General features: G+C 45.4%; 1 protein-coding gene across 41 annotated transcripts in view; it reads right to left on the bottom strand.

The window, feature by feature from the left end:
* ZFHX3 (zinc finger homeobox 3) overlaps positions 1–15188 on the bottom strand; it is a 1555416-nt gene that overhangs the window by 42400 nt on the left and 1497828 nt on the right. For 38 of the 41 annotated variants that reach the window (XM_054248756.2, XM_054248766.2, XM_054248759.2 and 35 more), the window contains one exon: positions 5147–5254. In XM_054248756.2, coding sequence (XP_054104731.1) covers positions 5147–5254 — 108 coding nt within the window. The remainder of the gene's footprint in view (positions 1–5146; positions 5255–15188) is intronic. The other 3 variants (XM_035282488.3, XM_078357601.1, XM_078357600.1) reach the window with 1 other exon arrangement.

Here is a 15188-nt window from a genome sequence, read left to right as displayed (position 1 = left end):
CTGACAAGATGCGCCCGGAGGGCCTGTCCATGTAGTACCACTCACCTCTTGGAACTCTCAGATGGTTGGGACTAGTGGGTATCCCTTGTCCATGTTTCACAGAGGAGGTACCTGAGGCTTCAAGAGGCCAAGTGCCTCAACCAAGGTCAGCTGCTGGCTGGTGGGCTTCCTGACTCCAAATCTAGAGTCTTTCCACATCACCATCCTGCTTTCAGACTGAGCACAGTGCCAGCTCCTTACAGGATACATATCCATGGGTGATATCCAGTTCATTTTGAACATAATGGTGACTGTCATGTTGCTATAGTCACTGTACAATGTCAGGAGACTGCTACTCCTTATACTTAGACACAGATGAAAACTAGATCAAACGATCAGACTGAAAATGATCCTTCTCTGAGAGATGGTATATTGGTAAGAGCTCGGGCTCTGTCCTACGTTAGAATAAGTGAAAAAGCCAGTGTGTAAATCTGAACCTGTCCGCATACCTTTGCGCAAATTGCTAGAGTTCTCCAGGGTTCAGTTTCTTACCTGCCAAATGATGGGGTGGTTATTTATGGTATTCGTGTCATAGAGTAGGGGTGCAAATCAAATGAGATAAGGTATGTAAAGCAGTGTTTCCTAACTTTTTTTTCACATCATCGCACACACATAAAAAATGATGGCAAACTGGGATAAACAGACGAAGCAGGACCTGTGAGCCATTTGTGCCATGCCTGCTGGGAAGGACAGGTGTGAAGCTCCAGAATGGTGCCTGGCACAGGGTTAGAGCTTTATGCAGCCTTGAAAATTATCGGAAAGTTGCTATACCTGTGATACATTCTCTCAGGGCTGCTTTTCTTCCTTTCGGGTAACTATAGCTGCACATGTGGCTATTTAAATTTAAATTCATTAAAATCAAATACAGTTTAAAGTTCAGTTCCTCAGTGGTACTAGCCACACTTTACATACGCAATAGCCATATGTGGCGAGTGACTATTGTACTGTTCAGTTCAGATGCAGAACATTTCTACCAGTACAGAAAAAGTTCCATTCAACAGCACTTAACTATTGTAATATTGCTCTTATGATTATGGGCATTCCTGAAATTCCCAGAAGAGTGTGAGATTCCCTGAAGGCAAGCCCTATAATCTCACTGAATTTGTGATCTGGGGAACTCTGCCCAGTGCCCTGCATGGGGCAGGGACTCAGCCATTGATCGTGGAATTGACTCAGCCTTGGTTCAAGTCACTCTCTTGCTTGCCGTGCTGAATTATTTTATTCAGATGTCACGGTGAAAGACCTGACATCTGAATAAAAGAATCCCAAAGAGGGACACCCAAAAAAGGAAACCAGGAGGCCCATTCCAAATGTAGAAATAAATAGGTGAAAATTTTCAGTCAAGATTACCCATTCCTCCACAAACCCCAAAACTACATAATCAATAGCTGAGAAAATGCCAATTATCCAGGCCCATTTGAAATATTATTCATCTGCATCATGAACAGCCACTAATCAACGTATAACAAATTGTGAAATCAGTATTTATTTACTTGCCAGGAGGAAGCCTTCCCCATCACATGTAATCAGATAGGAACAGCTCAATTTATGGAGAGAATAGAACAAACGTAGATTTTTTTTTAATATAAAATACTGAAGATCCAGAAGAAAGCTCAGAGGAGGCTGCTGGCACCTATATCGATTCCAAGATCAAATCGGCCCAAGTACCTTAATAAAGCCTGTCATTACACACTCAGATGCTATAGACAAAATTATGCTTCGGGTCAAAAGTGGATCATTTGCAGGAGTCAGAAAAGAATTTTCCTTCTCTCTTTACTACTGTGCACTGGGCACGTGCACCTCTGAGTTATTCATTCAGTCACTCATTCATTCATTTTCTCTCTGTCTTTTGGAAGTAAAGATTAAGTAGGTCTGTTGCTTGAATAAATGGATGAGAACGTGGAATCTTATTAAGGACATTTCTTTTTTTTTTTTTTTTTTTTTTTTTTTTTTGAGACAGAGTCTTGCTCTGTTGTCCAGGCTGGAGTGCAGTAGCACAATCTTGGCTCACTGCAACCGTCTCCTGGATTCAAGCGATTCTCCTGCCTCAGCCTCCAGAGGAGCTGGGACTACAGGCGCCCACCAACCACGCCCAACTAATTTTTTGTATTTTTAGTAGAGACAGGGTTTCACCATGTTGGCCAGGATGATCTTGACCTCCTGACCTTGTGATCTGCCTGCCTCAGCCTCCCAAATTGCTGAGATTACAGGCGTGAGCCAGGACATTCTCTTTTTATGGTGTTCATTTTATGTTTTTTTAGTAGTCTCCCAATTGCCTAGCACGTCCACTGGTGCTATGAAGACAAACTCTCACTGAATCAAAAACAGTCTGAATAAGACTGAACTGACCTGCTCTTAAAGATTGCCCTAAACTGGCTGCAAGGATTAGAGAAGCACATATAGAGTGGCTATCATAGGTCAGCACACACAGTAGGGGCTGTGCAAATGGCTCTCCTGTTTATCATTTCCGTAGTGCCCTTAGCACACAAAATGCAGGAAACATACGCACCAAACATCAATCGCACGATCCCACTAAATCCCTGTATGTTGCTCCTCCCTCAGCTCAAAATTCCTGGGAGCCACATGATGCCTGGCAACAGAGAACCCAAAGAGAAACTGCTACTAGTTTTCCTCATGTTATGTATCACTAAACCATTAAACAATCAACTTACATGGAGTTTACTACATGCCAAGCACTGCCTGGAGTTTACCATAGTCAAATAATCCTCACAGCAATCCTCTAGAAATAGGTACTATTTTTATTCCTCGTGTCATTTGAGGAAACTGAGGCACAGAAAGGTCAAGATACCTTGAGTGGGGTCACAGAGCTAATGAGTGGCAGGATTAGAAATCAAGCACTCAAATCATGACAACAAAGGACAGATGACCCAGAAGGTCACCAGTCTTCAAACTGTGTGTGAAATCCTTTGCCCCAGCTCACCTGGCAATGTGTTTAATTGCTATCTGAACCATTTGTTTAGCTCTCATTTAACATTGAGGCAAAACCGGGATCTTGGTCCAGGCAAAGCCCCACGGGAGGATACGTCTCTTACTACCTTCAGGGCCTTCCTTTAAGCACAGATGTCCATCCTCTATTCCTCAGTCCTACCTTACACATCCTCCTAGGGTGTCTGGCTGTAACTCTCATCGTTTTCTGGAGTTCAGCCTTCTGCACACCACAAAGGCCAGTCTGAAGGGGAACACTAAGCACAGTGGACAGTAGAGTCCACCCGGCATGCTATCCATTCATTCGGCTGCAGTTATGGCCCTGTCTGTGTCTCCCAGGAAACACTGCACATCGCCTGCCCTGCATACCCCTCCCAATATTTGGGAACGATGGCACTACCTCTCTAATTTCTCTTTTCTAGGCTGAATGACCCATTTCTTCAGCCTCTTCTCAAAGGCAGTATTTCTCAGCCCTTCAGTCACTTTCATTGCTCTCTTCTGGCCTCTCTCCAAGACCCTGTATCTTGTTTAAATAGTGAAGGCCAACACTGAACATGATTTAAGAACAGTCATGCCAGAAAAGTAACAAAGGCCCAATGAATACAGACTCCAGAAAGTAAATATTTTCTCTAAAACAAAAGTATTGTAATAATAATGGTCATAACAACCAGGGTGACCAAACAAAATCCTTTTTGTTGCCTGTCACATCGTTTCCTCTTATTATTTTCTAGAAGACTTAACTGCCCCCTAAGTCTTCTCAGAGGTGACTTTGCTGTTCCTCAAAAACCCTAAGCTTTTTTAGTCTCAGCTCTTCTTCCCGTCAACAGAGAAATCTTATCACGTTGAGAAATGGGCGGTCTCCTTCTCTCAACATCAGTTTTTCCAGAAATAGCACTTCCTGTCTTGGCTTCTTCAATGTCTTTTGCTTTGGGTAAGATGTCTCCCTGCCTGGCTGCACTGCTCATCTCCCCTTTGGGTGGATTTTAGCATGTGGGTGCTCACCCTGGGGGAGGGGGAGGACAGGAAGAATATGAAGGGCAGGCACCACCTGTGTAGGGCCCTGTCCAGGCCCCCAAATGCAGGACAAAGACCACCCTTCACTGCTGACTCCTCTAGAAAAAAAATTATTTATATATTTTGGTCACCCAGGCTGCAGTGCTGAGCATGATCTTAGCTCACTGCAGCCTCAACCTCCCTGGCTCAAGTATTCCTCCCACAAGCATGAGCCACAATGCCTGGCTAATTTTTTGTATTTTCTGTAGAGACAGTGTCTCACCATGTTACCCAGGCTGGTCTCAAACTCCTGAGCTTAAGCAATCTGCCCACTTCAGTCTCCTAAAATGCTGGGATTACAGGTATCAGCCATTATACCTAGCTGAGAATCTTTTCTTTTTTTTTTTTGCTGAGATAGTCTCACTCTTGTTGCCCAGGCTGGTGTGCAGTGGCTGGCATGATCAGGGCTCACGGCAGCCTCAACCTCCAGGGCTCACTTGGTTCTCCCACCCAGCTCCGCTCCCCCACCACCAAGTCACTGGCACTACAGGTATATGCCACCACACCCAGCTAATTGTTTTTATAATTTTAGTAGAGACAGGGACTTGCTATGTTGCCCAGGCTGGTCTCGAATTCCTGGGCTCAAGTGATCCTCCCACCGCAGCCTCCCAAAGTATTGAGATTACAGGCATGAGCCATCATACCTGACCCTTAGAGAATCTTGAGGCTGAAAATCAGGGGTGACCCTAATCAAGTTTCAAGTGACACAAACCCCCTCTGGCCTTGGGAGCAGGTGGGACCGGTGACTGGGCCTTCAACAGAGGAAGAATGACATCAAGGACAAAACAGCACTGAAGAGGCACCAAAGAGATGTGACCAAAACCCAGACGCCCTGGCACACAGCCTGGCACCTACCTCAATGCTCAATAGATACGTTTGCTTTGGCGCCACTTAAGAAACTTAACCGCTTAAAAACATAGTAGAATATAGTATAATAAGGAGAATGAAGGTGACTACTCAAAAAAGTAAAACAAAATCCCCTTCCCACTCACCCAAAGCCAACATCGTTTTCTGGGCAGACTAGGGATGTGTCCACTCCCTGACCTGTTAGCTCCATTCTTCCAGGGAATGAAAGATAAGAAGGCTGGAGGGCAGCCACGCACACTACCTGTCCACTTTCCCTGGTCTTTCTCGCCTCCACTCTCTTGGTCCTTAGCAAGCTCCTCTGGATCAGCAGCTGTTTCACTGGGTCCTTCAACATCTTCAATGGCTTCTTCTGAAACAGAAGAAAAACATGTCAAGGGTTAAACATAAAGAGAAGATGAAGGCCTTCTGGTCCCTATTGCAAAGCACTGCCAACCACAAGACAGGCACCAATGACTCATGCCGTTTTCTTTCCAGTGGCCCCTGGATGGCTGCCTGTGCTGAGGATACAGCGAGGTCTGGGTAAGCAGTGGGGACTTTCCTTCTGGGTAAACAGCTGGTATGAGGCTGTGACTTGCTCCAGTTGTGTGGCCATTAGGTATTTCTAGATAGATTCTGAATGCTTCACTTGAGCAGTTCTAACTGAAAAACCAATCCTGGCTGAAGCAATAACTCCACCTGAATCCCTGAAGTCACATGCAAGTCTTTTACACTTGAAAATGCAAGACGTGCCCACCTGTTCCCTTCAGGCCTAGCTCCATTCCGAGCCTCCTGGCATTGGCCTAGACCATCCCCAATCACTGACCCCTCACAGGGCTCACAGTGCCTATGCATGTGCCACAGTGTGTGTGAGTTGTTGTGAAGGGTCATAGAGTAGCAGTGATATGAGTTCAACGGTTTGAAGAGTTCCAGAAACCAAATGGCATCTGGTGAGCATGCCAGGAGGCAGTGGTGGGAAGCGAGATTTGTAGAATACACTTTCTTTTTGAAGCAATTCCATCCTCACTCACGATGGGTTTAATATGAAGGCAGGAAACGTCTCTCCAGTTCAGTACACAGTGCTATAGTGAAGGCAGAATGACCGCTGCCAACTTTAGGTTGCTTATGAAGGGAAATGCCATCCGGCCAAGTGGGGAAGAAGAGAATAAGATACTCTAGATGCTGAGGGAAACAAAGCGACACACTTTTCTCTTGCTGTTCTGGCCCTCTGGATCATTATCCAAAGCATACATTCAGCAAGACTGGGCTAAGGGAATGAATAAAGTGGACAAACCAAGGTGACATAATTTTAATAACAATGTAATTATTAGGTGACTGTGAAGAGCACATTTTCTTGGGTATTTAGTCGTGACCAGACCCCAGCCAGGAAGTATTGAGTCTGGCTTAGAACACTGGATCAGGGCTCTGTCCAGCACCGCCACAGGTCTCTCCAACCCCAGAGTGCTACTTTAGTTCAAAGTGTCATGCCTTCTGACCCTCTAGAAAACAGCCTCTACCCCAATGCTACTTTTCAATTTTTCAGTGTCATGCCTTCTGACCCTCTAGAAAACAGCCTCTGAATGTATCTCTTGAAGGAAGGAATAGGAGCACAAAGTACATTGGTTTCAGAGGGTTTCTAAAACACTGAGGAAGAAGGTATCTCTTTAGAATCAGATTGTCTTGACTCAAGAGATGATGGGGGTCCAAGGTCTGGAAAACTGAACTAGTGTCACGGAATGTTCCTTCTTCCTTATTGCCAAGAGGGAGTTTATGAGGCAGTCACTGGGAACACAGGTGAAGTGTGGTGCTGCTAATTTTCATCTCCAACTCAGGACTCCACATATAATCTCTCTGTCTCCTTTCTTGTCTCGCTGCACAGTAAAGTCAGCATCAAGTCTCCCTACTCTACCCTTAGTTCAAATGGAGAAAAATCAGGCAACCACAGCTTGAAGTCAATCAGATACAGAGCCCACATTAACACCATACATCATTTAGTACAGAAAACATATATAGGTGTCAGTAGAGCAGGAACACATCACACAGCATGACACAGAAACTACCTTCATTATGCCCAGATGGGATGTTCCACGCACATTTTTAGGCTTTCAATAAAATTGTTCAACATTATAATGATAAAATTCATCTTTGAATGGTGATACCAGCATTTGGTCAATTAATATTATTTATTACATTGGGTCGACCCAGATGAGCTAGGTCTCTTAAAGGATCCTTATTTGTCCCAATACATGCTGTGATACAAAATATCTGTAGTGGTAGGGATACATTTATGTATCCCAATACATAAAATGTATCACCAATACATTTATGCCTAGTGTTCCATTATTGGAACGCTAAGCTTGTGGGAGTTATTTATAGCCAACTGCTCAAGGTCATCACCAAGGTCTGATTTTTCACACAAAACAATTTTTGCAATCTCCAGCATAAATGGGTTAATCATATTTGATTAGGCAAAGAAATGGCTCAATGGCCTCTCATCTCTAATGCATACATATTATCACCTTAGATGGGGACAGTCTGACTCCTACAAACTAGAGAACACTCTGAGATGGTGATGAGCAGCGTCTGGAGGTGCTGCTCAGTAGACCTGGGAAGGGATTTACCTACTGTGAGGTCATATTACACAAGCCAGCAACATCATACAGCCTGCAGCTATCAGAGCAGAGAGTTAAAAACTCATGGTCAACCGACACTGACCCCAGTTCTTCAAGCCTTACCAAACAAATGTGTTGAGAGGCTAGAGACTGTAATGTATAAGCAGATCATTGAGGCATCAAGCAAGGAAACCGCATGTTGCTTTGCAAATATTTCTGGAGCTCTCATTCCGTGAGCCCACTTGGGCCTTTGCTTTCTTCCCTCCCTGCCTTACTGCAGGCAGCAAATGAAGGCAGCTGAGTTCCAATGAGAGGATCAACGAAAGAGGTTATTTCAAGAACTTATTTTGCTCATCTCTTTTTTTTAAAGATTTACAAATCAAGTCCTCTTCTTGAGTTCCTAGGTTTAATGTTATCATTTGTGATTCATTCACTAAAAGGCTGTTCTATGCGTGGTGGAAGAAGAAATGATTAGGAAAATCCTGGATAAGCCAGCTCCCTTGCAAGGGGATCAGTGTCCTAGCCCCCACCCCCACATAAAAACCAGGTCCCATTCAGCCCAGCCGGCTCAGCCCTGCAGTTCCAGCCGTAACCTACAGGTGTCGCCCTTTGCATGGCGAGGCCCCAGAAGGGCAGCGGGCTGCAGGAGGCAGACAAGAGTCTGGGCTGCCTAACCTGAGCATGTGGAAATAATATATGTCTTCAAGTGAACTGTCTGGTCCTGGAGAAATAAAATAGGACATTCATAAGCAGTTACACCATCTGTCTTTATACCATCATCATCAACAGCAAGAGGAAAAATAGCTCTTTAAAATGGATGAAAGCCCAGGCTGACAGTAACCGGAAAACTGTTGAGCTCTGAATACCAATAAAGGTAGAGGAATGATTAAAAAACAGCGATGCAACTAAAAATGCGTCTGGACAGCTCAGGCCCACAATGCTTTGCAGACAGGGTGTGTTTTATTGGTTCCGAAAGCATAAAGCAAGCGCGTACCAAGAGCCAGGCCTGGGGAAAGGCTTGGTCTCCCTGCCCTGGAAACACGTGGGAACCAGGGGCGAAACGGTATCCCGCTCTGAAACAGATTTGTGTCCACATGCTAAGCTCCTTGGGCTGTTATCTAGCCCTTGTTCTCTTTAGGAATGTAGACTTGATACACACGTGCTGGAGAATGAAGGGGAGGTTTTTTGTTTTTTTTTTTTTCCCCCACAGATCACGGACTTCATTCCCTCCTCTTCTGCAGAGTCAGTGGCAACTGCCTGGCTCATTACTACAGAAGCTGCAGATTCCTTCCCCCTATAATATCAGCTACCGACAGCCGGTGGGAACAAGCAAAGATTTGATGGACGATCGGTTTTATCTGGAAAATCCTGTCTTTCCTACAGAAAAAGGGGTTGCTTCCCTTCACCCTATGCCACTTTTAAGGCTGAAACAGATAAATCAAAACCAGCTTCTCCTTCAAGCATTAACGATATTTCAGATCCCAGCCAGAGCACACCAGGAATGCTTTCACAAGGGCGTGGCCAGGACCTGGGAGAGGAGGTGATTCCCACTTCCCTAGTCCAGCCCTGGTTCTCGGCAGGAGGTAGCAGGCCCAACGCATCCCAGACAGGTCTGTGTTTTAGAAGACGCCAGAGAAGGTGCCTCTAAAACTCCTGCAGAAGCCCACTTAGATAGTTACACCCCACAGTAGCCTCAAACCGGAGCACCCCCTCCTATATGTATTTTCATGTTAAAGAGGGAAATAAAAACAAATCTTGGAAAACTACAGCGTCTTCCTAGGGTCCCTTCTGCCCTTCATTTCCATGTTCAACAGTGACTGAAGGCCTTTTAAAAATATCTTTTTTGGCTGGGCATGGTGGCTCATGCCTATAAATCCCAGCACTTTGGGAGACTGAGGTGGGTGGATCGCTTGAGCTCAGAAGTTCCAAACCAACCTGGGCAACAGAATGTAAGATTCTATCTCTACCAAAAATGTAGAAATTATCTGGGTGTGATGGCAGATGCTTGTAGTCCTAGCTAACTTGGGAGGCTGAGGTAGAAGGATTACTTGAGCCTGGGAGACTGAGGCAGCAGGGAGCTGCGACTGCATCACTGCACTCGAGCCTGGGCAAAAGAGTGAGACCCTGTCTCAAAAACAAACAAAAAAAAAACAACCTTTCCATCACCACCTCCTTTTTACAATTGCTTCTCCCAGATAGCACTTATTACTGCTTGGCCAAACCCAGCCTGTTCATCACTCACGCCTCCTGGTTAAGTGCAGAGTCCTCAAGAGCAAGAATTCCAGCAGATAAAGACCTAAAAGGGAAAAGTTCCTGGGACAGCTTCAGTTTTTAAGGTGATGATACCCCAGTCTCAGAAATTTTCCCTTCAATCAAAGTGGTTTTGCTAACCACAAATGTAAACTGATCTCTTAATATACCTTATACTTAGCATCTTGATACAGGTGACTGCCCAATTCCACCATCGGTGGTGAAATCCGCTCCCAAAGGAGGTGAGTGTGCCAACTGGCAGCCCCATGGGAATCTGCAATCTTATGAACAACCGGGAAATTCATTCCTTAAAGAAGCACCAGGCAGAAGCCAAAAACAGACGTGGCATCGCCACAAAGTCAGCATTCAGCCCTGAAACCCCACTGAACACACTCCCCAAACGTGTCACTCAAGAAAATGGTCCAGTTGTTAAAAAAAAAAAGGTACTATTTACCCTAATAATGGGGGCCGAGTGACACGTCCACCAGCGGGTATTTTCTACGAATCACTTTACAGGCTTGAAGGAAGGGGAGTCAATCAATCAATGATTAAGACTAGTCCCTCTGTTCCTAACTCTTAACAGGATAATGCAAATTAATTCAAACCTTCCCCAAACCTGACAAAGCCCCCATCGTGCCTCGGTGTGATAGAAATTTGGAAATTCTCCTAAGAATCAGGGTATCTGTACCCAAGGCTCTCACATGATCATGTTACTTAAATAATACACCAATTTGTGATCCCCGAAGAATGAAATTGTTCTTTCCTTTTTCTTTGGAGGGAGCGGTGTTTGAGGGTGGGGGTGAAATAAAGTGCGTTTGCCTGTCGGCAGGCTCAAGAGCTGAGAAACATTAGCTGTCATGAACCACAATCAAATCAGGTTTGAAATATTTAGCAGTGGCTTGGAAAATGCGGCGGTGCAGCTCTGACAGGCGAGATGTGCACAGACACCCACTTTCCATTATAATGGAAATATCAGGCCTGTTCTGAATATGTATAACCCAGAAAAATGTATTGATTTTTCATTCGGCATTAAAAAAAATGAAATAGCCTGCAGCTGTCAAAAGCCTTTTGTTAAAAGCTCATCTTTCCTGGAATGAGGTTTACCAGAAACAAGTTTTAATTGTATATAGGACCTCTCCTTTGAAAAACAAAATAACCAATCTGCTTACTTTGAAGATAGGGTTAAAGCTTTTCCTTTCTCCATTTTCAACCTAATTAACCCAAGGACGACCACTGAAGCGGGCAGGAAGGCGGGCACACTCTGACCATCAGGAGTGACACGGAGGGTGGCGGCTACACGTGGCGTTTGCTGGTGTCCCTGTGGCGAGTAGAAGGAGGGACTCAGGATTGTGTCTCGCTCTCTTGTTCCTCTAACTCCTGTGTAGGTGCGGCATCCTGAGACTCATTGTGTGCCCTGGCCAATCACTCTTCTTCTTTAAGCCTTGGCTGGCACAACTGGAAAACGAGGGCAGAACACTCTAGTGTGTCCAATCCTCTTGGCATTCTGTTATCAATGGGAAACCTCTACTGGCTGCAAATATTCTACAGAATATGCATCCTTTATTTTGCAAATACAGGTCAAATCTAATCCCACAATATAAAAGATGACTACTAAGGCCTAGACCACTTATTTCAAATAAAATCCAGTGCGTTATAATTCTGCTACAATAGAACTTATAACAGAATGCAATGGGCAATGCTGATGGACAGGCAATTGTGTTGCTCCCAGCTTGTTACTTCTACTCCGGTTTTTCTCCCTCTAAGTCAGAAAGGAAGAGGCTAGTGGTGGTAACGTTTGTGGCTACACCGATGGAGGTGGGCCTCTCCCTACGCCATTCTCCCTCTGTGACTTTTGGGCAAGTGGAATCTCATTGACTAGTTAGCAGAGGTCCTGCCGATGACTCTCCAAGTGCTCCTGGCTACATCCTACCTGTACAGTGACAGCCAGATCCAGAATGTAGCAACCTACTCTGCGATATCCCAGACACTTCTCAAATATTTACTCCCTACTTTTATTTCGTGGTGTTCTTCCAGCCCTGATAACCTGGCTAGAAGATGCCTGAGAGGTAACTTCCAAGTGATTAGGTTTTCTGGGTAACAATGCCCTGCCCCAGAAATTTTCCCTTAAATCAAGGTGGTTTTGCTTACACAAATGCGCATTCTTCTCATCACACACCTTATACTCAGCAACTTAGTAAAGGTGACTACACGTTCTCATGTATGTACGTGGAAAGGGGAATTTACAAATCTCTGTGGAAGTCCTCTGTGGAAAATCATCCAAATTAAAAAAAAAAAAATTACTGATGAACTTTGCCCATTCCATCTACCACCTCTTAACAGGCTATACATTTGTCAAGGAAAATTCGAGGTCACAAGAGGAAGGGCCTGGGATCCAAACCAATGGTGAGTGGGACATCTTGAGCTACCCCTAAGGTAGTCCAGGCAGGAAACCTCGAAGGGGCAAAGACTGAGTGCAGATGTGTGCAGGAAGGTGGGGGCAGGGGAGAGCAGGCGGGGGCTCTACAGCTGGAGCATCTATTTACTCATCAAAAGTGTAGTATTTCCCCACCTTCTCAGGATGCCATTTCTTTTCCAATGGACACATTCTAGTGCATGAATAAAGCTCGAGACATTCACGCTTATTTGCTTGCCGAATGGATGACGAGCAAATGGGCCTCCTGCACGCCTGCAGGCCTGGACCTCTAGAAGCTGCCGCTTCAGTAGGACCCAAGGGCACCCAGTCAATGGGAAAGAGTGTGGGAAAAACAGAGGCAGGTCTCCCTCCAGGGGCACCACTGCCTTCATCCTTTTCTATTTCCTCACCCACTTAGGCTGTCTGCCATGCCAAAGACCTTTCTCCACCTGCTGGAGTAAACGGATAGGGAGGGGCAGCCTAACGCTCCTACAGGTAACTTTCCCACCCTGCTGGCTTACCAAAACAAGTGGCCAAACTGCTAATGAACTGCTCTCTTGTTTTAAAGAAAACTGCCTTCTCGAAGATGACAATGACACGAACATATTTCAGCCCTCTAAAAGTGGAGAGGATGGAGTCAGGAAAGAACGGGGCCATGGAAAAGATCAGACACACACCCTGGCTGCAGTCATGACTGCTTCTTCTTTTTTTTTGTGGGAGGCGGGGTGGGGTCTTTCTTGGTCACCCAGGCTGGAGTGCAGTGGTGCAATCATGCCTTACTGTAGCTTCGGACTCCGGGGTTCAAGCGATCCTCCAGCCTCAGCCTCCTTAGCAGCTTGGACTACAGGCACATGCCACCATATCTAGCTAATTCTTGTATTTTTAGTAGGGATGGGATCTCACCATGTTGCCCAGGCTGTCTTGAACTCCTGGCCTCAAGTGATCCTCCTGCCTTGACCTCCTAAGTAGCTACCACTACAGGTACACTCCACCATGCCCAGCAAGTTAAATTTAGAAAATTCTAGAGATAGGAGTCTCGCCATGTTGCCTAGGCTGGTCTCAAACTCCCAGGCTCAAGTGATCCTCTTGCTTTGGCCTCTCAAAGTGTTGGGATTACAGATCAGATGTGATCCACTATGCCTGGCACACAATCTCTTTTTCACATGGATCCTTTAAGTAATCATTTTACCACAAGAATTCTTTTTACCACTAGATGCTCGTTTACCAAATACACCTGGGGACCACAGCACCTGGGGTTTCTGGGCAGAGCTTGAAAGGTGGTAGAGGGCTGCCAGCTTCCAAAGGGGCTGCCAGGGAGGTCCTTCAGGAAAACCCCATACTGAAGGAATTCAGCCTCCTCACTGCCCCCCCGTCCAACTCCCATTCCTGTCCCCGCTTCCCAACCACCATCCCTGTTTTTTGGCATCAGACTATAAGAATCAACACTCTGAAGACAACTCTGGGTATTATTAAAAATGACTAATTGGAGAATAGAGACCATTTATGCTTTTGTATATTTGAAGATCTTACCACTGTTTACAGAAACAAGAAAAATGGGGATTGTGTGGCAAGAGGCAGCCTGGGAAGGGAGGGCCAGGCAGCAGTCTGCACGTTCGGCCCCTGCTGGGCAGAGCGTGGCTGGCTCAACAAGAATGCAAGCCTGGGGGAGCCTCTCCATTTGCCTTTTTACTTCACTCCACCTCCAACTTGAGCACTGACAGGAGAGAACCTGTTCCGTGTCCAAAGCGGCCAGGGCCTATTAAGGCCTCCCAGAGAAAATTTCCCCTCTTTGAGCCCCGTCCCTCCTGTGGGAACAGCACAGAACGCCGGAGCATGAAGTGAAAAATGCTGCCGTTGTGTGGTGAGGGATGGGTCCTGCCATTTTTCCCTCTCCCAGGCAAGGCCACTTGGTCATTTGAACAGTTTGTCAAAACCACACTAGAATTACGGGGGTGGGTGGGGGTCAAGAGAGGAGAAAAAGGAAGGAAACGCCTAGAGCCAGTATTGCGACAAGTTCCATTTATCTGTGTTCTCAGCAAAAGCACCTGGGTTGCCCCCTGCAGAAATCCAGAAAGGATAAAAGTAAATGTGCGGCGACAAAGCACAACGGAGCGAAATATGTCGCTGACTCGCCTGGTGGCCATTCACGGGAATATTTTTTTTTTTTTTTTTGAATAACTGAAAGGTGTGAGTTCCAGTTTGTAAAATACAAACCCAACCCTGAAACACTCTCAGAATACACGCTAAGTAAGAAAACTAGCTCTGTCCCAGAACTCCGAAGTAAACGGAATTCAGCAGGGATTAGTTCCCTCGGATTTCTACAGAGCCATGATTGTTGCTGTTACTTTCACACATGAAATGTAAAAAAGGCAAATTCCCCGAGCATGTCTGTAGCAGAGCGTGATGTGATTGTGTTGTCATTTATGGGAAATAATCGCAGGCCCATCTCTCCCTTTCCCCCCCACCCATTTTCCAGTCCAAATAACCATGAAAAATTACACTTCAATGTCAGCGCGACGACAAAGGAGGCGCGCTCTCTGGGAGCTCAGCAGATTTGCAGGGGTTTTTCCTTTCTTTGGACAAAAACTACCTTCAATTGTACCTCATTTAAAACGTGATCTAACAAATGCATTTTGACAAGTTCCTTTCTCTTTTTCTCCTTTCTTTCAAACAGTATTTTACACAGTTTAACCTCACACCAAACTGGAATGTTCTAGAAAGAAGGGGCATGCAAAATAGAAGGTCCCTGAGACCAAGAAGGGTGTCTCCCACCTCGTTAAAAACAAGGTAGTCAAGAAAAGTGATTCCAACCCAGTAAGAGTTGAGAGAAAGAGAGGAGGATGGGAGAGAGGAAACAGTCACATCTTAAAGACAGAACTTTTGATAAAGGCCAAACAAAGCTGCAGATGATAGAAGGAGGAAGGTCTTGATGGAATGTTTACTCATCAGAATTAACCATTTTGTGGATTCAGAGGCATCATCTAAGGCGTCTAGATTTATGGTCAGGATTGGGGGTTCATGACAATGTTGGG

Source organism: Callithrix jacchus, chromosome 20 (genome assembly GCF_049354715.1).
Source record: "Callithrix jacchus isolate 240 chromosome 20, calJac240_pri, whole genome shotgun sequence".
Taxonomy (NCBI): Eukaryota; Metazoa; Chordata; class Mammalia; order Primates; family Cebidae; genus Callithrix; species Callithrix jacchus.
Note: the sequence above shows the minus strand (reverse complement) of the source record. Positions and strands in the feature narration are given on the sequence as shown.